Source organism: Paroedura picta, chromosome 11 (assembly GCF_049243985.1).
Source record: "Paroedura picta isolate Pp20150507F chromosome 11, Ppicta_v3.0, whole genome shotgun sequence".
Lineage (NCBI taxonomy): Eukaryota > Metazoa > Chordata > Lepidosauria > Squamata > Gekkonidae > Paroedura > Paroedura picta.
In genome coordinates, this window is record NC_135379.1 from 29867006 (window position 1) to 29891233 (window position 24228).

General features: G+C 39.0%; 1 protein-coding gene and 1 pseudogene across 1 annotated transcript in view; one reads left to right on the plus strand and one right to left on the minus strand.

Annotated features, from left to right (window-relative positions):
* Positions 1-23527, minus strand: part of SKAP2 (src kinase associated phosphoprotein 2) — a 122193-nt gene extending 98666 nt beyond the window's left edge. Inside the window, exons 1-4 of the mRNA XM_077304575.1 lie at positions 23043-23527; positions 14730-14835; positions 12461-12486; positions 4714-4812 (exon numbers count right to left, since the gene is read on the minus strand). Coding sequence (XP_077160690.1) covers positions 4714-4812; positions 12461-12486; positions 14730-14835; positions 23043-23091 — 280 coding nt within the window. The 5' untranslated portion in view covers positions 23092-23527. The remainder of the gene's footprint in view (positions 1-4713; positions 4813-12460; positions 12487-14729; positions 14836-23042) is intronic.
* LOC143821032 (small ribosomal subunit protein eS1-like) lies at positions 16059-17229 on the plus strand (annotated as a pseudogene).
* Positions 23528-24228: the final 701 nt, after the last annotated feature.

Consider the following 24228-nt stretch of genomic DNA (forward strand, 5'->3'; position numbering starts at 1 on the left):
CATGAATACTCTATGTACCATGATTCTCAGAAACAAGCAGATATTGAGAAAGGTACATCTTCAGCATTTATTTCCACTGCTTAATATTTGAGGCAAAGAGCTTTCTATCCCTCTTCATAGTAAATGCAAATGTTTCAAAACATTTATATGATATATTCAAATATTTCAATGGCACTAGAAAAATCTTATCAAAAATATACACTAGACCAAAAGAAAAAAAACAGAACAATTCTAAAGCAAATTCAAGAACAGGTAGACAAATTTTGTTTCACAGGTTAAAGGACTGAAAATGAATCATAAATTAATTTTGAGTCATTTCTTTAAACTGGCACATCAGAAGTTTGATCAGATTCCATAAAACATGCAACAAAGAGCAAACTGAAGAAAATAAACCATAAAATTGAAGAACAAACTGGAAAGATACTGCATGTCAAAATGTTCTTTCAAACATTAAGATCATGACTTTGCAAAGTAAAACAAATGATGAGTGCCCCCCCTCAACACAAAGCTTTTTTAAAAAGAAAGAAGCATGGAATTTGGACAAACAAATTTAAGTTACAGTGAATTCCTTTGTTAAAATCTAAAAGCAAACAGAATTTTAAAATTTAAAAAACATGTCCACTGCGGTCTTTAGTTTAACATTAACAGTGCATTCCTAAGGAGAGCTGTGTCACTGGAAGGGTATAATTCTGTTTCAGACTGGTCTGTTCAAGTTGGTTCTCACAAGCCTTTTCATAACACATGAACAGTTCTAAGCACCCTTGAACAAGTATTCACAAAGACGTTGTCTATATATGAGAATCAGCAGGATATGGCCACAACCTGGAATGATGCTCCTGAACACAGAAGCTAGATACAGTGCAGGTGCCCACTACACCAGGGGTAGTTACAACCTGTGGTCCTCCAGATGTCCATGGACTACAATTCCCATGAGCCCCTGCCGACAGGGAATTGTAGTCCATGGACATCTGGAGGACCACAGGTTGACTACCCCTGCACTACAACATGTACTGTCCAGTGCCCACTTGCATTTCTCTATGCAATTGTGGAAACAGCGGCAGCTGGCAGTGGCCAATATTGTCTGTATGCAGGACAACATTCTCTGGCATAAGCCTCCCACTAGTTACCTCACAATCAAGCTCAAAGAGCAAGCCATTCAAAAAATACTGCACACTACAAATGTGTCATTTCCCCATTTTGGGCTATTTCCCCTTCCAATTAAAAAAATTGCCTCTTTACAGGAAGTGTAGCAACACTAACCATATATAATTTGCATATAACTGTTCCTCTGCCCCATCTTGTTTTGCCGATTTCCAAGTGAATGAAGTGGCTATTAACAAGAGGTCAAGGTCTACTCTTTACCACAAGCATAATAAAAACAAAAAGATGAGGGACACTATTCTACAATATACAAACCTGTCATTTATGTTACAACAAACTTAGCCATCAATAAAGGGGGGGGGAGAGAATCCCATTCAAAATTCAATTATGTGGAGTCTTTTGTATGGAGAAGTACCACACCTTTCAAGTAACTGGTATTAATGAGCAGGCATAACTATAGAATCCCCATCAGTTTTTCTGACAAAGCTGCGACCACTCCAGTCTCTCATTGAAATTCCATTAATCTGGTGCAGCCAAGTCCAGTTCGGAAAATGAAAACTCCATCTAACCCTTTATCAGTTCACAATAACCTACAAGTGAACTCTGCCTGTTAGCATATAGCGGGTTATGATTTTGCTATCAATCAGGCTGCAAGCCAATACAATAAAAGCCAACAAGGAATAGTTTGCCAGGCAAGAATTGTCTGTCTTGTTTTCTTTTGAGATGTCCTTTTGGAGATTTTTTAGAAATTCTTTCTACCCATGTTTTCTGTGCTTCTTCCAGTAAGGTGTCTGGACCTCAGGAGTTTCCACACTGTGCTCCCTTTCTCCTATTTAACTGATGCCAGCAATAAAGCCAAAGCATCACTGAAGTGCGCTTGAATTTCATTAGAAGATATAACTTATGCTACTTTCCTACAGTACCTAATAAACCATCAAGAAACCTAAACACATACGGCTGGAGGGAATAACTAGAAAATTAGGTGGCCATTTGGGAACTGAGTGAACTTTTGAACCAAGGGAAACAGAGGGGGAAAATAACTTTCAAAAAACAAAGGGAAAGACAGACTTTATAATGTATACTTAAGCTGGTCGGGCTGATGTTTTCAGAATCTCCAGAAATTAAAAGTATCATGAATCATACATATGTAAAATTTATGACCTAAACTATATTTCATGATTCTAAAGAAAGCAGCCAAAAAAGTAAAAACAACCCAAAGCTACTAAATTGGGAAAAGGACTTTTGGTGATCTGTGCTAATTTAGTTAGAATATTTGTTGCTTAAACACAACAATTATTTCCTAAATTATATCAAGTCATAACTATTAGACAATAGTGAGAGAAAAGGCAATTTAAAAAATCATATTATGCATACAACATTCCATGGTCACTAGAACATTACTGCAATAATTCCTTGCTGTCTTTTTTAACAAATTGCCAAACAGACAATCAGAAGCCAAACAACGCCCAATAAAATTGTATTCTTAGAGGCAATGTTTTATACTGTAGATGTGATTATAACTGTAGATAAGTGACCCATCTCTTAAGGAAGACTACTGAGATTCTAATTCTCCTTGTAGGCTACAATGGGCAACATGTTTCATTGGATTAATATTCCTATTATTTCATATTTTCAGTGCTTCGGACTACAAACTGAATACCTGGACCTAAACAACAATATTTCGGATGTAAACACTTTCACTTGTGAGACAATCACATTCAGCAGCGAAACAGAGTATAACGGGAAGTTTAAATTCTGAATGCTGAAAAAGAGGTTAAATCAGAAGGGAGATGTTATCTTTGATTCATTGCCCCATACACAGATGCATTAGTGATCTGCTCGATACACAAAGATTAAAATGGTTACCTATAGAGCAGCTATCAAAATTTATGAAGTATATCCACAAACATAATTCATACTAATTGAAGAATGGGAGACTGATACTTAACCACATAGACAAGAAGAAACTGCTCATTTCATATTATAATCTTCTGTGTACTTTTATAATATTTCTGGTGAGAAATATTTACTTAAATTAGTAATAGAATTGGAAACTTGTTAAACAAATTATTCACATATTGATATTGATGGGATACTTAACAACTGGGCACCTCCACTGTTGAGAAATACATTGTTCATTTTCACAAATAAATGCAGATGCCTCCACCCCCCCTTAAACAAAGCACATCTCATGTGTTCTTTGTAATGGTGTTCAATATGCCATAGATCCAAAACATAGCAAATGGTATGTTAGCAACATATTTGTTAGGATATAAAGCACCTTTTGTCTTTATTCCGTGCATCATTTTTTTTAGGGGGGGGGGAGGAATCAAACTACATTTTATAGGAGTTCTTTTGGCAATAAAAAAGAAAAAGGCAGCAAAAGAGGTTGCTTTAATGCTGATTTTAAAAGCAGGACCTCACCCTGTTTCATTATATAAAGTCAACTCCACAAAAATTAACTCTTAACAGTTACTGTTATACAATTTACAGAGTTCGAAGAATGTACCAATACGATATTCTGAACCAGTTGTTAGCAGGTTTATCACTTATTCACATACTTGACTTATCCCTGTTCTGCAGTAGACATAATTTTATACCTCATAAAAGCAATATATGTTTCCAAAGGGAATAATCTGGATAACATAAAATGCGGAAAAGCATGTTGTAGGAAGCATATTTTCCTCCCACGATGGTACCTCAAGGCAGAGATGGAACTGCACAGTTTGATCATCATTGGATAGCAAAAAACATCATTTACTTTTAAGTCTAACATTTGGGAATTAACTGGATGTTCAGACTACACACATAGACAAACATCGTAAATAAACTTTTGTAAAATTCTATGCCAAGCTATGATGCAACCATTTCCATAGACTTGTGAGTTCATTTTAATTTCCAAGAAGAATTCATAAATGATCTGATAGTGCAAAAGCCTGTGCATAGTTACTCCAGTCTAGGATTACTAATATCAATGGGCTTACGCTTGAGTAACGCTGCAAAATAACCTAAACAAAATTGCACTGTATGGCTGATATTTTCATGCACTCACAATGGTGGGGGCCCTGTTTCAACACTGTTGCTCCCCAAATGGCTTGAATTAGAAATCAAACGAAAAAGACAGTACAAGAAGGACACACATGAATAATTTATGAATTCATTCTGTTTGTCGTAGGATGCCCCCCCCCAATCCATCAGCTACATCATTTCATTCTTTACAAAACAAAAGGAGCAGATCATTAAGTAGCAGAATAAAATTAAAGCAAGAATCTGGTACTGATGGATTAACCAAAACTCTGTTTCAAAGAAAATTCTGAGTATATTCTGGTGTCCAGCCCATTGGGGTTGAGCAGAATGAAGAAAGGGAACAGATTGATTGTAGAAGCACAAATGAACATGGTGTGCATTTTGAAGATATTCACTGTGCTTTATTAACCACTAGAGAGCACTCTTCTGTTCCTTAAAAGGTCTTGGGAAGGCAAGAAAACAAGGGCCCTATGTCTCAGGATGCCTAGCTCTTGCCCAAAACTTTACCACTCAGTTACAAAATAGTCCAGTCAAAGTAACAAACTGACAAAATGACTGCTTACTGAGGTAAAGGAAATGACTTACCATCAGATGGGCCTTCATCATCTTTATCATACCGGTCAGATAGGTTGTCAGGAGCCAAAGGCCATGGACCTTCATGTTCTTCCTCATTTTCTAATTCTCCTGTACAAAAGATTTACCATGGATTATAACAGATTCTTTTCCATTTGACAATACATAGACTAAAAGCATCATTATAAACTTAGTTTCAAATGCAAGACTCTACACAAGTAGGCTCTCTCCTGTATGTACAGCAGAAGTAGATGTCCAAAGCTACACCACTATTGGACAAATAAACCACACAACATTGTGTGTTCCTTTTTAGTGAAGATGTGCCCAATCTTCTTGATTCAGATAGGCAAAAGAAGCAATGCAACGATACAACAAGCTATGACAGAGGCACTGCTTAAAAGAGAGGGTTGCAGACATATCAGAAGCTTTTGACCTCTCTTTCTAGCTTTCTTGTATATATCGCCCTCCCTACATAAAATGTATCTTCCTCTATGAACTCTAAATAAATAGAAGAGCTGCCATATTTTATTAGCTAAAGTACATTCCCCTGGAACATCCATACAACACTGATACTAGAGGTAGGATACAAGTACAATGTACAGACAGATTGCCCTACACTGAGTACTCATTTCAAATGGAAGCAGGACAAAGAGCATACGGTATGGCTCGCTGGCTACAGACTGCTTCATCACTTAGTATAAATTATTATTATTATAATTATTATTACCACCCATCCAGAAAGCAATACATCTGACACCTGCCATTCCAATTCGCAACCTGGTTTTCAACAGCACTGCAGTAAGTCAGATGCTGCACGCAAAGCCCAGCGTGGATCCACACAATCCTGCCTTTCAAAAGCTCATAATGTCTGAATATACTGTGCAGTACAATGGTGATTTGCTCCTACTATGCTTCATTACTCCTGAAGAACAAGAGTACCTGAAGAAGCTTCAAATGTATTTAATAATGTCTAACATCCCTGCTCAAACCATTTCTCTCTCCAAGTTCTATGCAGGAAGAGATGCAATTAAGATAACACATTTCCATAGTCTGTGAGAAGTTTTGCATCCTACTATCACCTACTATTTGTATAAATTTTCAATTCAAATTATTATTAGCCCATGGTTTCAAAAAACCTGGAACTTTCATAGTTCTCTGTACTTCCAAAAAAAACTACAACCAAGATGTGACCTACTGGATTCTGTGCAGAATCAAGCTAATGACTCCTATTGAGGAGCAAAGGCATGAAAGCCCTCTCCTCTGCTTTATAACCCCCTCCCCTTCCTGTAAGAAAAACAAGGATGATTGCAAACACTATAAGCGTACAGAGAATATATATCCATAGATATTACCAAGTACCATCTTAAGAGCTCATACGTAAGGTGACCAGATTGTCCCACTTTTGGAGGGACATCTGGGGGCACCTGGCAAATTGTACTTATGTTGAAATTAAAAAATATATATTACAGTACTATTTTTGCGTTCGATGCATTCTATGAAACTTTTTGTTGCTCCATATTGACCAAATTTTTAAACAAGAACACCCCCCCCCCGGTCAATGGTGCCCCGCTTTACCAATGTTAAAATCTTGTCACTTTACTCATATGGTCTCCTGAACAGTTAGAAGGTCATGTAACAAACAATAAGTGGTATGTGAATTGCCTAATTGTGGTAACATTTTATATACTTTAATAGTTAGCACCACACTAGAGATTCCAGTAAGAGAGGTGTGCAACAATTTCTAGTGACAATAAGGACAGTACCAAATGGCACTTTCCTTCTAATTGAGGACAACACAGGTAAATTTTCTTACTTGTTCACTATTGGTAATCATCCTCCTTCCTTCTAGCTAGTGTCCATAACCAGCACACAAAAGATTCTCTTCCCACAAGCTTTCCACAGAAATTGGGAGAGGAAGAGATGCTGGTGCTGGACACCAGAATCTAGACCTCCCCCCTTCTCAGTCCACTAGCACAGGCACAGAACACTCAGTGAGGCAGCACAATTAGGTTTCTTAACTACTGGAGGGTGTGTGTGTTTTGCACCTTCTCCTCTGCCCCTCATCATAAACAGCTTCAACCCCAACTTCAGTGATACTCCTGCACTCTCTCTGTAACCAGAAAAAGCAGGATGAAAATCCAGCATGCAAAAACTCAATATATATCCTTAACAGAAGTCAGTATTAAATGGGCAGCTTCTCCCTCTGAAGGACTTTTATCAAGTACATGACACCCTAAAATAAATCAAGCATCAGCTGTGGACAATTTCATATGATGAAGGGGGGGTTCCTTCTGATTGCTGCAATAGTAAAGCAAATGCAATGTTTGTTATAACACTGCCAAATTTACCAATTTCTTTGAAAATTGTTTTGAGATTTCTCCCAAGGTCTTACATGTCAGCCTATACTCTCTACTGGCTGAGGCAATCAGGTGAGAATTTCTCAGTGTTACTCTTTCATTCAGAAGGATGAGTCACTGTTTAGTATCCTAAGTCATAAATTTGGTCCCCTCAACAGGTGCTGTATGTCTACTAGTATACCTGGAAATGGGAGAGAGCTAAAAATATATATAAATAAAGAGTTCAGTTGTTATCTATGTAATAGAAAGCCGAACTACAAAGAAATAAGAGGCATCAGGTAAATGTATCCAGTACAATTTGCTGGCATAATTGAAAGTATTACAGCCTAATCAGACATCTAAAGCAAGGCATGTTCAAATGAAATGTCTATAGACTCATTAGCAGGCAGCTATTCCATTATTATAATCTTGCATAATGTCAGTGGTGCCTTGAGCCCGTGCCAATGACAACAGCATAAATTTTGCATCTCATTTCTGCAGCCATAAAATTAATGATCAGTTTAAAAATACTTCTTTATAAAAAGTTATTACACAAAGAAAAAGCCTTGGATATGTCCCTGTGATGTAGCCATGAGGATAATTAAGAGACTAATGCTCATTAATATGACTTCCCCAGAACAACCTTTGATTTATACTAGAACTTTTTTTAAAAAGTTTAATTAATTAAGCATAGTTTAATGGTTACATGGGGAAAATGCTATTTTTTCTGTAATTCAATCACATATATTTTGATAGTAGAATATTTAAGCTATTTGCATATGACATAGTATATGATCCTTATTTATTACACTTTTTTCATTGGTACTTGCTTGCTTATTGATCCTAGCGAATATTGCAACTATGCTAATATGGGAAATTAGATATTTAACTCTTACCATTGTTAATGGAGGATACCTATTAATTCCCAATGATAAATTCAGATTGACTTTAGATTAGCTGCTATCAAGGAATTGGTATTTACACATGTGCTAAAATATATACCCTGTTCTGTTCCTTTCCTACCCTATCTGGCTCTCTCTATGCTCTCTTCAACAATTGGTTTATAATCATGGGTTTTATCATCATTAATATTTGACTTCTGCCACAGCCTCTGTTGTAAAATGCATATCAACATATTTCAGTCAATACTGTTCGAAACAAATTGTTGTTACTGAGAGCCCCCTAAATCCCTAGCCACATGTACAGTGTTCCAGTACAATATCAAGGCAAAAACATCCTGGACAAGATATTTGTCAAAATTCACATTAAAAAAACATACGACTGCCTTTACTAATGCCATCTTTGGATGCATACATTCTGTATAACACATGTGACTTGTTCATGATATTTCAATCCAATTTTGGAAGTTCTATGTGAATTCACTGTGGACATGGTTTACCTTGATTATAGTAAGGCTTTTGATCAGTCTCCACACGATATTCTTATTGACAAGCTGGTAAAATGTGGTATGGATCCTATTGCTACGGATCGAGAAATGGTTGACAGATCGCACCCAAAGAGTACTTGTAAATGGTTCATCATCTTCTTGGAGAGGAGTGCCTCAGGGATCTGTCCTCAGCCCTATGTTGTTCAACATATTTATAAATGATACGGATGAAGGAATAGATGGGGTACTTATTAAATTGGCAGATGACACTAAACTGGGTGGGTAGCAAGCACAGAATCAGAATATAGGATGATCTTGATAGGCTGGAAAATTGGCCTAAAATGAATTTCAATAGTGATGAATGTAAAGTTCTTCATTTAGATAGGAAAAATCATATGCATCACTATAGGATAGGTGAGACTTGTCTTGACAGTAGTACGTGAGAAAAGGATCTGGGGATCTTGGTAGATTGAGTCAGCCCAGATTTTGGGCTGTATTAAAAGAAGTATAGTGCCCAGATCACATGAGGTGATATTACTGTTTTATTCTGCTTTGGTAAGACCTCACCTGCAGCACTGTGTTCAGTTTTGGGCACCACGACTAGTGGAAGATGTAGACAAAGTACAATGTGTCCATAGGAGGGCTACAAAAATGGTAAGGGCTTTGGGAGACCAAATCATATGAAGAAAGTTTGAGGGGAATTGCTCTGTTGAGCCTAGAGAGAAGATGACTACGAGGTGATAGGATAACCATCTTCAAATACTTGAAGGGGTGACATATAGAAGATAGAGCAGAGTTATTTTCTGTTACCCCAGAGAGTTGGACCAGAACCAATGGGTTGCAATTAATTCAAAATAATTTTCGGCTAAACATCTGGAAGAAGTTCCTGACAGTTACAGCAGTTCCTCAGTGGAGGCACGTCAGTGGAGGCTTCCTCAAGAGGTGATGGGTTCTCCTTATTTGGAAGTTTTTAAGCAGAGGCTAGATAGTCATCTGACAGAAATGCTGATTTTATAACTTAGGTGGATTCTGAGTGGGTGGGCAGGAAGGGATGTGTCAGTGTTTGCCTCACTTGGCACTTCCTTGCATAACTAGGGAATTGCTGATCTCCACAGTTGTGGAGCATCTCCAAAGAACAAATTAGAGAGTACCTTCTTAAAGTCTCTTACATGCCTACAGAATAGAGATGATATGGCAAAGAGGATATTCTCCATTACCTCAGAAGGTTAAGGACTGGCTGTGCTAGGAAAACACTATGATTATCATGGGTGACTTACTTCTCAAGCTATTAAGTCACACTGACTCAATTTGAGTGTCTGGTCTACTAAAACACAGAGATCCTTTTGACACATACTGCTGCCAAGACAAATCTCACCCATCCTATAGTGATGCATTTGATTTTTCCGACCTAAATGAAGAACTTTACATTTTTCGGTATTAAAATTTATTTCATTCCTTTTAGCCCCGTTTTCCAGCCTGTCAAGATCATCCTGTATCTGGATTCTGTCTTCTGGGTGTTTGCTAACCTCCCGCCCCCCCCCCCAGGTTAGTATCATCTGAAAATGTAATAAGCATCCCTCTATTCCTTCATCCAAATAATTTATGAATATGTTGAATAACACCAGGCCCAGGACAGATCCCTGCGGCACTCCACTTGTCACTCCTCTCCAGAAGATGACAAACCATTTACAAGCACCCCTTGGGTACAATCTGTCAACCAGTTCTCGATCCACCTAATAGTAATACTACACTTTACCAACATGTCAGTAAGAATATCATGCTGAACCTTATCAAAAGCCTTACTGAAATCAAGTTAAATAATGTCCACAGCATTCCCATGATTTAGCAAGGCAGTAACTTTCTCAAAAGAAGAGATAAGCTTAGTCTGACATGACTTGTTCTTGAGAAAGCTGTGCTGACTCTTAGGAATTACAGCCATCCACTCTAGCTGCTCAAGGACCAATACTTTGATTATTTGTTCTAAAATTTTGCCAGCAATAGACATCAAGCTGATGGGTTGGTAGTTACCCGGGTTCCTCCTTTTTCCCCTTCTTGAAGATGGGCACAACATTTGCCCGCCTCCAATATTCTGGCACTTCACCTGTACATCTGCAATTTTTTTTAGTATGCAATTTATCTGGCCCAGAAGATTTGGTTTCATCTAACCAATCATTATAGCCTAGGATTTAAAAAAAAACCCTTCAGCTGCCATGCCTTTATTTCTACATAACCTTTTGATCTTTTAGTTTCAAAGATACTTGAGAGTGATTTGGTAGAATTATAAACTGATCTAACTACATAGCTATACACAAAGGTCAGTTTCTTAAATATTCTCTAGAAAGTACTCAAATATACTAGCGAGTGAGGAAAAAAAGGAAATTATCTTCAATAGTAAATTGTAAGTACTAAAATAGAACTACAAATTAACACCCACAGATACTTGCTTAATTATTGATAAATGAGGAGGATAATCTTAAGGCCAACTTAAAAAATATTCAGGATATATATCAATAAATGTTCTCTTATCTTGAAATGCTATGAATGCATCCGATAGGTAAAGAAGAGTAGAAGCATACCCTGTCCCCTTCTGCATCTTTTCCTGTATCTTTTCTCACCAAAAGTAGAAAGCAGCTGGTTTAAAAGGACTCATATTACATCAGTGTTTGGAAACACTGCAAGTCTCCCCTGTGTGTACAAAACTCCCATTCACATTTTCCAGAAAAGAAACAATTTAAACAGTAATATAAGCAATTATTCATTAATATTTGTTTTCCAGTACAGTATTTTTTAAATTTAATACAGCATTTATCCAGAACACAATCAATGTAAGTGGATTAGCAACAGAATTTTGAAAATGTAAAAATATAAAAACAATGTAAATACACTGGATTTAGTTTAAATCTCTATACTGACCTAATCATCAAATGTATTACATATTTTGTCAAACAAAAAGTATTTAAAAAAAATCTTATTGGCTTCTAATTACAATTCTCACTGCTGTACTAAAGACACCCACCCAAAGGGCTGGCAGTAACTTTGAAATAATACACATACTACAGCTCCATTGCAGAGAAGAAAAGAAAAACCTTTAATGCTTTAAATTGTGTTTGTTCACAGTAGCCCAAGCAAGGAGCGAAACAGGGTTCTAAAAAGGCCCCAAACACAGTGGCACCAACAACTGCAGAACTTTACTTTTTCCTGCCCAGGATTTCTAACTTTTTGCAGGGTGGGGGAGAAATCTACTGTAGCTCCTTGTGCACTTTTTTGACCTCTTACGGTGACCCTCATGCCAGCATTCACAAGCTGCAGGTCATGACCTCAAGAATTAGCATAATGAAAATAAGGGCCATTTCAGGTTCAGAGTCAGAACAGAGCACTGCATCTGCCAGTTCTTAATGAGACTATAAAAATCTGTTGCAGTATATCTAGTGGAAGGTAATCTGTAGGTCACAATTCAGTTTCCAGTTATAGCATTTAGATCTTGTTCCCATTCCCATATATTCAATAGGGGTGAGGGGGGATGAAACACAACTACGGCAACATTTTTAAAAGTTATTCTGCTTCAGGAAAAGATTAGTATTTGATTTACTTTGCCAACCGCATGCAATATAATATGCCTTGATCCATTTGCCAAAATGCTACTCTATTTAATAATGCCTATTTGCATACACATTCCAAGGATGCTAAAAATGTCAGTTTAAGCTATGTTGCATAGTTTGGAGCTCCTATCAGAAAGTTATTATAAATGCATTTTTACAGTAAATAATACAATTACAATATCAGCAGAGAGTTTTTTTGCTTGTTTTTAATTGTTGGTTTCATATTTTGTTTTTAAAACACACAAAAAAATCATCCCCCAACAACGAATGCTTTCCACTTTTTCTTCCAGGAGGGGGAGCTAGCACTCTCAGCCATGATAGTAAGCCTGGCCTGAACACACAAAGTTTGTTTTTTAAACATACATATAACTGAATAAATCTTACCAAGCCAAACACCAAACAAAGTATGTATGTCACATAAAAAGCCAGATACATACCGCTTTCTGGAACTTCCTGAGGGTAGCTGAAGAAAGAAAGGGGGTGGGAGGGAAAAGAAAATATAAGTTTATTAACTTTATTTTATAGCCCAGCTTTGTTGCTGAAATTCAAAGTGGACAAGTGGTCAGACACTCAAAGAGTTGAATATGCCACGTATTGCAGCAAAAAGTGGATGGAAATCAATCAAATTACTCTCTGGATAAGATTGTATTTATTCAAAGCATGTTTAGTTCTCCCCTTCCAACAGAAATTAAAAACAGAACATTAACAGTTCAAATAAAATACAAAAGGTAAAATATTCTACACCATGAATACAATGGCTATAAAGTGATCATTCATACAAAGTGGATCACAACTTTCAGAAACATAACCATCCAACCGACCTCTGAAAAAAATATACACGTATTGCATTTCAGGACATTTTTCAATCCCAAATCAAACGGCAAAACATTCCTCCAAGTAAAAATGTTCCACAACTTTTTGTTTATGGTATCAGAGGTCATTGAGTTTCACATTCTAAACATCCAGAATTTGCAAATAAATGAAACAGAAGGCAGAATGTTTCTTTTGTAAATACACATTTGGGTGGGTAGCCGCGGTGGTCCGAAATAGCAGAACAAAATTTGAGTCTAGTGACACACCTTTAAGACTAACAAAGTTTTATTCAAGGTATAAACTTTCATCTGTATAAACACTTCTGAAGAAGTGTGCATGCATGTGAAAGCTTACACCTTGAATAAAACTTTGTTGGCCTGGACTCAATCTTTGTTCTTTTGTAAAAATTCATACCCACCTCTTTAAAGGTAAAGGTATCCCCTGTGCAAGCACCGAGTCATGTCTGACCCTTGGGGTGACGCCCTCTAGCGTTTTCATGGCAGAATCAATACAGGGTGGTTTGCCAGGTTCTTCCCCAGTTATTACCGTTTACCCCCCCCAGCAAGCTGGGAACTCATTTTACCGACCTCGGAAGGATGGAAGGCTGAGTCAAGCTTGAGCTGGGTGCTGGGATTGAACTCCCAGCCTCATGGGCAGAGCTTTCAGACTGCATGCCTGCTGCCTTACCACTCTGCACCACAAGAGGCTCTACCCACCTCTTTACATACCGCATAACTCACACCATTATAGTTTTATTACAAAACTATAATTTGCCATTGCCTTCCACTACTCCTTGATCTCCCACCCTGCTTAGCTTGGGATATCTGAGCAAGGTTGGGCTATACCATACCATTCCACATCCCAAGCCTGCTTAGCTTCTGAGATCTGACCAAGGTTGGGCTACAGCAGGGGTAGTCAACCTGTGGTCCCCCAGATGTTCATGGACTACAATTCCCATGAGCCACTGCCAGCAAACACTGGCTACAGCATACCATTCCACATCTCAACCCGGCTTAGCTTCCAAGAACTGACAAGACTGGGCTATACCATGCCACTTTTGCTCCCATGTGCAGCCCTAGCCCTAGATAAAACAATCCACCAAGATTAACTTTTTCTGCACAGATCAAAATTTTCTTCCAATGTCAATTACAGTTTTGTTTATATAAAAATCCCAGAAATTTTATTCCATTCTCCTACAACGCTCCATTGTGCAGGCAAATGTCTTCACAGATTAGGCAGAATGCCTTGACTGCTCTCTGAAGATAAACAATCCATCTAGCTCAGATCAACGGAGAACTCTGACATTCCTAATTTCAGGGATCTGTGCAATTCAGAAATTCCAGTCAGCCCATCCCAGATATCTAGACTATCTACAGGAAAGGAATATCCCTTCCAAGTACTCACTGCAACTCTTTTGCCTCTCTTGTCCAGTGTAATTTCTGCCTAGCAGCATCTCTTACCCACTGGACTCCCCCAATCCTTCCTGATTAAATAAGACAGGGCCATTAGCGACACATTACACCTAGCCAAGGTATTGTTCCACTGATGAGATTACTCCATACCTCCCACTCTAGTGACCTCATAATTCAAACCCACCTATCAGGTACTCATAATATCAGAGACCAATAATCAATCATGGATCTCCTAGTGGGCAGTCACTGGGGCTGGCCTGGGAATTTCAAACATTGTATCAAACTTTGCTCAGGCCAGGACTTGCAGTGTTAAATCATTCATTGCGACAGGGAGAGTTTTGGGGTGGCCTCAGCTTCAATTCTTTGTCTGTGAAACATGAACGGTAATATTTGACATATGTCACAAGCTCACTACAAGGCTAACTCAATTTTAGTAAATGCATTGTACACAGATTAAAAATAGAGAGTTCAAATTCCTTACCTGGACTTGATGTCTTTTATCTTCTTAATCAGAACGTCCCTCTTTTCCTTTGCTCTTTTGGATAAATTTTCTCCTTTTAGGATATCTGATATAAAATTGTCAACACCTAAGTCATGAAAGAAAAAGGAAAAAAGGAAATATGTCAAGAGGAGAAATGGTAATTTTCAGAAGATAAATATTCCGTGTGTGTGTATGCAGATATGGCAGTAATATCTAAACTATCTAATAAAGTTACTTTATCAGTTCCAGGCATAGTATAATTGAAAGATATTTCAAACTCTAAATTGGATAGATTTGTTCACTGCTGGGCTTATGCTTAGTACAGCAAATGCTGTTTGACATTTGCCATCATTAAATGAACAAAAATCCAACAAGTTTTAATAAACTGTCAAACGATGTAAAACATACAAATATATACGCTATTACTTGAGGAACAAAAGCTAGAAGACAATAAACTGCTTCATGCACATACCATTACTATAAAATTGAACATAGTTCGGCACTTCCATTAACAAAAGCATATTTTCAGAAGTGACAAGTCTTCCTATGATCTATGAATACCCAAAAGTCTAAAAGCATGCAAGTCCCATCTCCACAGTAAGCTGGGTAGTCAACAACACCACATTGTTAACATGCGACCAGTACACTTAACATTTACAAGAACCCAAATGATAAATTATAATCATTGGATCTAATAGTAAACTGGCTGTCCCCATATAGATGATGAAAACAGCAAAAACGGGGGGGGGGGGAGGAAAGAGCGACAATACAGTTGTCTCTATGTATGTGGAACACGCTCCAGCTATGTAGAAAAACTATGGCTTTGTAAATTAGCCAAAAAAGAAAGAAAAATCCCTTGAACATTCTGTTAAGGACCAACATGTTGGGAACAGCTGAGAATCAGATGTCATACCCATTTATGCAGCTAATAACAAATCACGCACTGAAGCTGGTTAAAATAGATTCAAATATGAGGAAACAGACCATTCCCAGAACACACAGAATTTACTACCGTAGGATAGGGGGGAAGACTGCCAGTTGAAAACTGGAGCAGACTTCCAGCCTGCGATAAGACAATCATTTGTTGCCCGCCGCGAGCCTCAGGGGAACGGCGGGTTAGAAATCCGATGGAGGAGGAGAGGAGGAGGAGGAGCTGTTGTAGTGTGTGTACACACAAAAGCTTATACCCTAAATAGAACTTTGTTGGTCTTTAAGGCACCACTGGGTCAAATTTTGTTTTGCTCCTTCAGACAAACAAAACTAAAGTATACAGTCTCTCACACTGGTAGGCTCTATACCTTTTCAAAAAAATAAAAACACAGCAGCACAATGGCAGTCAGCAAGAACAAGTGCCTCACAAAAGGAAGCAAAAAAGGCGTTAAGAAAAAATGACTGATCCCTTTTCAAAGAGGGATGGTTGGTACAATGTCAAGGAACCAGCAATGTTCAATATTTGAAACATTAGGAAAACACTGGTCACCAGGACCCAGGAAACAAAAATTGCTTCTGATGGGCTTAATGTCCATGTATTTGAAGTAAGTCTCGCTGACCTACAGACGATGAAGAAGCTGATCACAGAGAATGTGCAAGGATAAAACTGCCAAATAAATTGCCATGCAAACAAAGAAGTACCAATCTCGCGTTGGTGATTCAACAATGACGTTTATTCTCAAAATATATAAGTACCTAAGTATCAGAATGAGTTCCTAAGTAGAACCTCGTTTTCATTTTTCTTCTTCAATGATATTATAATATTAAACACATAATCATGTTTCATCTCCATACATAACATCTAATCGTGTGTGTGTGTGTGTATGTGTGTGTGTGTGTATGTGTGTGTGTGTGTGTGTGTATATATATATATATATATAATAAAATATTTTTAATTTAAAAATTAATATACCTGTTTCAATGTTGTTATTTCGTTCTAATTATTTCTCACCAACAGATTCTCTAATAATAATAATACCCTCAAAAAAGTAACCTTAAAAATAAAATAACCAATAAAATAACCACACATGTGACAAAATGTTTTCAATGCTCAAAAAGTGGCAGACAATGATTGAATCCCATATTGATGTCAAAACTACTGATGGGTATCTTTCACACCTTTTCTGCGTTGGCTTCACCAAGAAGAGAAACAATTCACCAAGAAGATAAACAATTAAATTCACAAGACTTCTTATGTCCAGCATCAGCAGGTCTGCCAAATTCAGAAGAAAATGGCGGAAATCATGACACGAGAAGTACAAACAAATGACCTGAAAGAAGTTGTCAGTAAGCTGATCCAAGTAGCATCGGTCAAGACGACAGTGAATCTATCTAGTTTATGATGTATATGTTCAGAAAGTCAAGATGCTTAAGAAGACAAAGTTTGAATTGGGCAAGCATATGCAGCTGCATGAAGAAGGTGGTGGTGTTGGCAAGCAAGCAATCAGGTGATGAAACTGGTGCAAAGGTAGAATGAGCTGATGAGCCCCCTGTGCAAGAGTCTGTCTAAAACTGGATACAAAAACAAGAGATGTAATATAAAAGAAGAAAAGGGGAGGAAAGAAAAACATGGAACATAAGCTTTGATTTTATCTTCTATCTTACCTCACATTGTTTCCTGACAGATAACTGGAACAGAAATCAAAAGACAAGAGATAACTAAATTGTTAATTTAAAAAAGCTAATTGAGTAGCAAGTATATAAAAATGGCCTGTGCCAGTTTTATTACTGACATGGCACTTATTTTCTAATGTATAGCAAAGACGATTGAACTATGTTTCAAATATTGCAAGATATTTCAAGAATGTCAGCCACTTCTCTTTTCATTTATTTTTTAAACTTCAATGTATCTGGTCTCATTTCAGTACTGTTTTAATAGATGGTAATTGCAAAGGTAATCGGTTTAAATGATATTCACATAATGATTATGTCTCATGTAGTTATCCAGAATTCCATGGTGATCACCATTCATTTTAGTAATGTTCATTCTGGAAATGAAGCACTAGAACAGTTAGATTTTTATGTGAGAGAATTAAATAGTAGAAAATCTTAGATCTCAGCTAGACTCTATTAAATGTAAATGTGGTAAAGAGAAGTTGCCTGACTGAAGAGGGCACTTTTTCTAGGGCAGTAGGGTAGGTTTAGAACGTTGATTTATGGATTTATCTCACTAAGCTTCCCTTTCTGAATTTATTTCCGGAAAAGAATATTGCCCATCCCTATATGAGAGTGGAAAAACTGGAAAAACAGAAGCTGGATATCGGTGACAGTCTAAGAGCATAGGAATATATTTAGACTGTACTTACTGGCCAGAATCAAACAGAGTTCAGTAATATTCATGGACATTTAACTCTACATTAGATTGTTACTGTTGTCTATGGACATGATCCAACTAATCTTTAACATTATCTTCAGTATTCCCTTGGATGTCTTTAGATCATCATGACTGGAAACCTCAATGGCTAGTTTGAATGGACAGCCAGGGGAACATGCCCTAGAGCCATGCCAATACCTTCTGAAACCAGTTATTCATCCTGGAACCAACATGCCATTTTGCCCATTCCTACTGAGTACCCAGCTTGCTGGGGGGGGGGGGGGGTAAAACGGTAATGACTGGGGAAGGCACTGGCAAGGCCACCCTGTATTGAGTCTGCCATTAAAATGCTGGAGGGCGTCACCCCAAGGGTCAGACATGACTTGGTGCTTGCACAGGGGATACCTTTACCTTACTCTTGTAGCTGTTGTTGGACTACAGTTCTTGACTAGAACAGCCTTCTCCTTCACATCTATTCTTAGTCCTTTCTTCATCTTTTTTTCTGCAAAGCCTTCATTGAGCTACTGTCATCTCATACTTTCTGCTATATTTCTTTTGCCGCATCTTTACTAGTCTCGATATCTCCCTTTCACTTTTATCATACTTGTTTTTGCTTAAGATCCTTCTAGGAGCAAACTAGTGCTACTAAATAAATACTGTTGCAGCTGTCAAGTCTGAAGGAATTTAGTTCAGCCAGTTAATTGCCTTTCTACCATTCGAAAAGTTTTTGACTACTACCAGAGATCCTCAAATGGTTTGTTTGTAGTCAATTTCCTCTTCACTTGTTTCTGATTCACTAAAAAAAGACATTCAAGTTTATAGCAAGTGATTCACTGATTTGTTATTGTATATTAGGATAACTGATCACGCAAACAAGATCGGTCAGTAGCCAAAAACCTGCCCATCATCTTGAGGCTGCTCCAGCAATGACATAACTCTTCCCCTCTTCACCAGCACCAAGCTACCGCAGCACACAACAAACAGAAATCCTAAGGAAATAATGTATAATATTTAATTTGACTCAAAAGCTAAGCAGCACATGATACATAAAAACCATTGGATTCTTGTGATGGCATCCCCAGACCAGTTTGCTCATCAAAACTGCAAAAGTATATATGGACGGGTTTCTTTAATGGCTGTCCTACAGTTATGAAAGCTGGCAAGTAGGAGTTCATTTTACTCAAGTAGACTTCCCATAGTTATTATTATTTATCATAAGGCAGGATTACACACTGGAAGCGTGCACGCATGTCTGTGTGTCCAACCAAAATGATACAATGGATTTATCAAGCATTCAGTAGGCTTTCAGAGTTTATTTTTCAAAACCACAGCCTCAGAGTTTATTTTTAAACAGTTGAGAGTAAAAGAGGTACTATCATTTATCTTTTATTTGTCCTTTAAGTATCTAATCATTTCACTGATTACTTCAAGAACATGGTGAAATAATTCTTGGTTATACACCCTCCTCCTCAGAACTACAGGACTATTTAGCATATTATTTTTCAGGAAAAACTGTTGGGATATTTTTAAACAAGTTGAATCCTTCAATTTAGAGTATGTAAAACTACTAAACTCAGACTACTATGTAAAACTCAGACTACTAAACTTTTCACATCACTTTTATTTTGCTGTGGAAGTACATTTCATGCTAAGTGAAATCAGCTTGTAATTTACTCCTCTGAAATGAATAAAACCAGTAGATATCCTACCAAACTTATTCAGCTTGGAATAATGATCTAGGGGGCTGTAGGACAACTTTACTAGCCCCCAACAGGTCACTGAGTAAACCCTATCTGCTCTGGTCCCAGAATATTGCCCCTCAAGATACAGTTTCCCTACAATTGAAAGGAGACTAATAGGTTAGCTGGAAGAGTTTGGCTTCCTTTTGTGTAAGTGGGCATTACTATTGCATTTAGACAGGCCTCAGGAAGAGTGCCTGAGTTGTTCACTGTGATGAAGAGTGAAACAAGAAGAATGGCCCACCAATTAACTCAGCAGTTAGGATTTCAGGGATCACTGCATTTGCTCCTGCTACCTTTACAGAAAGTAGATAACAAAGTACAAACACCTAGTTATTTACAGGTTGCCATTCTCCCTCATATCCATTCACAAAATATAAAACCCCCAATGCATTCAAACAGCATTAGATGCCAATCAATAATGCAATAGGACCAGGCTTACAAAATTAGAAAATAGTGCAGACAAAAAGGTATCCATGGCATGATAAAACAGTTAACAGAATGTGGGTTAAAAACTTATGTAACAATAAACACTGTAGTCAACTACAATTCTAGTTCTGGTTCCTTATAAAAACACTGTCCTGACTGTTCCTTTATACTACAGATATTATACCTAAACCCTTTATAAATATACTCCCCAGAACATTTCTGGTTGGCAAATTTTGTAAAATGATAGAAGTATGGGATCCTTCCTTAACACTTCAAAAGGCCATTGCACAAGGTGGGAGCCACCACAGAGAATGCACATGGATAAGTTGTTGCCAGCCGCATCCACAAACCTAACTTTGTTCACTGGCATGAAAGAGTGGGGATTTTTAATATTAACCAGGATTGTTGAATTACTATAACCAGGATTGTTAATATTTCATTTAAAAGCTTCTGCAAAGACAAGGAAATAAAAGGAAGTTGTCAGTAAGGTACAAAAGGAACAGAGTTTGCAAAAGTAATTCATGCAAATAGTCTTTCATCAAAAATAGGAAGTATAAAGGACTGTGCTTTTTAAAAGTTTAAGAGTGCTATACAAACAGTTGAAGGACTGTGAAGGGTTAATTCTTCACAGAGTATTGAGTGACAGGCTGCTCCAAGTAATCTGATTGGTTAGCTTCAGCTGCACAGAGAAAGTCTTGAGAGAGCTGTATCCTGAGGAGTGATTCAGTCAGATTTCTGCCTTGAGTTGATTCTGATTTTAGCTGTACCTGAGAAGAGTCGAGTACTGGAAGTTTCATAATTCTGCACTGACAGAGAACAGTTTGGCACAGACTGGGGAACTGCAGAAAGTTGGTGGTAGTTTGGGAAGTAGGCAAAGACTCCCAAGTCAGGCCAAGGAATTTTCTTCTAGAGAGAGGAAAATTCCCCACCCCATCAAACAGAAAGTTTGCTCTGAAGACCACAGATTCCTGGTCTAGTTATTAACTGCCTATGGAAACTAGGTATGTATGTTTTTTCAGTTGAGGTCTGTTGGACCCCACCCCATATATCAGTGTTTCCAAAAAAATCCTGGGCCCGAACATCACTATAGTATTAGGATTAGGGCTGGGTACTTCGGCCATCAAAGCAGCCATTCACGCCCAAAGCAGCCAGCACCGCGGCACAGGGGGGGGGAGGGAGGACAGCACAGGTGTGCAAGTTGGCACACACATGCAGGTGCAGAGCCTGCATGCGTGCGACAACTAGCACGCCAGCACCCATGCTGCCCCTCCACCCCCTCCCACACCACTGGCTGCTTTGGACGCGAACGGCCACTTTGGCGGCCAAAGTGCCCAACCCTAATTAGGATCTGGGATTTTTCAGAAATCCTGAAGGGGGAGGGAGCAATAGACCCAAGAAGAAAACAATTAAAAAATCAGCCCAATTCAGCATCTGTGTGCAGTGGGGAGCTCTCTGAGAGCCAGCTTGGTGTAGTGGTTAGGAATGCAGACTTCTAATCTGGCAAACCAGGGTTGTTTCTGCACTCTCCCACATGCAACCAACTGAGTGACCTTGGCCTCGCCACAGCACTGATAAAGTTGTTTGAACCAAGCTCTCTCAGCCTTGTCTACCTCACAGGGTGTCTGTTGTGGGGAGAGGGAAGGGAAGCTGCTTTGAGACTCCTTTGGGTAGAGGAAAGCGGCTTATAAGAACAAACTCTTCTTCACATGCACACCTGACTAAAAGAAGCACACAGACCACAGAGGTTCCCTGAATAACCTCCCTCCCCCCAAAAAAATAAGAAACCCTGCGTTTATTTAGGATCAGCTATAACAGTAGCCAATCAAATCAGAAAATCTGTAATCATCTTTAAAAAATACCCCCAAAATGCCATTAACGTATTTCTCAGATAGCCGAGTACTATGTTTGAGGAAAACATGGACTAAAACCCTCACAACATACTGAAACTCTTAAGAAACCTAAAACATTAGAACTAAACTCTGGGCATATACTGATTTTACCTCAGAAATTTTCAACCCCAGCTTTCACCTGACCTTCTAGGTTGAATAAAATATTTTTGTTATTTTTGAATTTCAAAAAGCCTTGGAATGCTACTTTAGTTCTTCAGATTAAAGTGGGCTCCTGATCCTTCAGGCAAAATATCCTATTATGCAAGCGTGGGACAGCCAGAGTTCTTCAGCAAAGAAGAAACACATTACTAGCACAGGTCAGTCATTAAAAGGAACAGAAAACTAAAGGGAAACTCTGGCCTCTGAGGGAAGGAAGTGGATGGACTGTCATAGATATATTGCATGAATCAGGAAATGCAACATTAAAGTGCCTTTTCATTTTTCAGTAATATGAAAACGTAAGCCAGTTTAGAATCGTGCGGCCCTAAAGTATACTCCACCGCAGAAGCAGACCTAAACATATTTAAGACAACTTTAACCTGCCTTTTTCCAGTGGAGGATTGAGGGCTTAATCTAGGAATAAAAAACTAAAGGGTGCAAAGCTGGAATCTTAGAGCGTACAAATAATTTGTAGCTCAAGTCTTCCCTTAGAAGTAAAAGAAGAAAGATTGCTTTCTAAAAGGTGGACGGAGATCCTTTTCTGACTGCAGACTTTGCCTTTCAGCCTTTGACGGCGGAGCTTTACATCTTCGACTTGCGACGCCTCGGAAACTCACCTACCAAGTTTATATTCCCCGCCCGAGCTTCCGGGGAATCCAGAGCGCCGTTCTTCCCCGCCCATCAGAGACCCACCCCTGCCTTCTGCGAGACCCCCAGGGGTTTCCTCACACGCCCCCACTTCCCCCAAGGAGCGGCGCGAGCCCCAAGCCCCGCACGCGCGGGGAACCCCTACCTGCCAAGAGGCTGGCGACCTCCTCGGGGATGACGGGGGAGCTGTGCATGTCGAGGCAGGTGGTCGCGCGAGGGCAGCTCTCCGGGCAGAGGGAGGAAACAGCAAAGCCCCGCCCCTTTCTGCCCGGCTCCGGGACGTCAGTGAAGAAACCTTCCCCGAGAGGCGGAGCTACGGGGCGCCGCTCCCTTTACATTGCTCCGCCCATTAAACCGAGCTACGAAAGCGCGTTCAGCGTGCAACGCTATACCAGACTTTATGGGCCGGCTAACTGGGTCTCCCTTGCCTACGCCGGGCGGTAGCGGTCTTCCCTGGCACGTGACTCCCCCTTCGCTGACGCCATTTTTAACGAGGGCATAACATCGCTTAGCCGTGAACTGATCTCAGGCTTAGGTTCCAATATAAAACATGGTGCCTCAAGCAACGCGGCTGTTCCGGGCGAAGGATTCCCTCACTGGATAGAGTCGGATTCGAATCGTAGAGTCTTCCACAACCTTGGTTACCACCAATCACAGCCTTCTTCTCTTCGGCAGCTTCGCCTGCCCGCTTTAAAAGACGGCCAATCAGCCGACGCTTCCTGTAGGCAGAGAACGAAGCAGGAAAAAAGAAAGGCGAGGGAGGGCGGCAGCGGAAGGCACTCCCCTTCCTTTGTTTTGTGTTCCCGAAGTACTTTTCCTTTCCTGTAATTCTGTTCTCAAGCCAGGGAAAGGTCTTATTCACATCTTGTGACTTCAAGCTATTCATCGGGTTAGATTGTTTTCAGGCCCCCTTTCTTTCTTCCACCCCGAATTAGCATTCATACGTGTAGATGCAGCGGGAGTCCCGTGACACCTCGCAGTCTTTAAAAAGCTTATTCCAGTTCACGCTTTCCTGAGTTCGTGAAGAGTTTATCCTTAGGGCAGCTGCATCAAAAATGCAAAGGGAGACAGGCCAATTTTTTAAAATTTCCAATCAGTAATCAGTCAGGAGTGGGTAAGGAAGTCTACTTCTAACTGCCTGTAGACAGGCAAAGTAGGATTAACATCAAATAGGCTGCGTGTATTTTATTTCTGATGACTGTTCCTTTAATCCAAGCCACTTGCCTTGAAAACTTTACAGTGTGGTCATAAGGCAGCTGCAACTTGTTAACATTTTTCATTATCAATGTAATGTAAAAGGGGGGGAGAAGGTTGTTACTGCAGCTCCACAT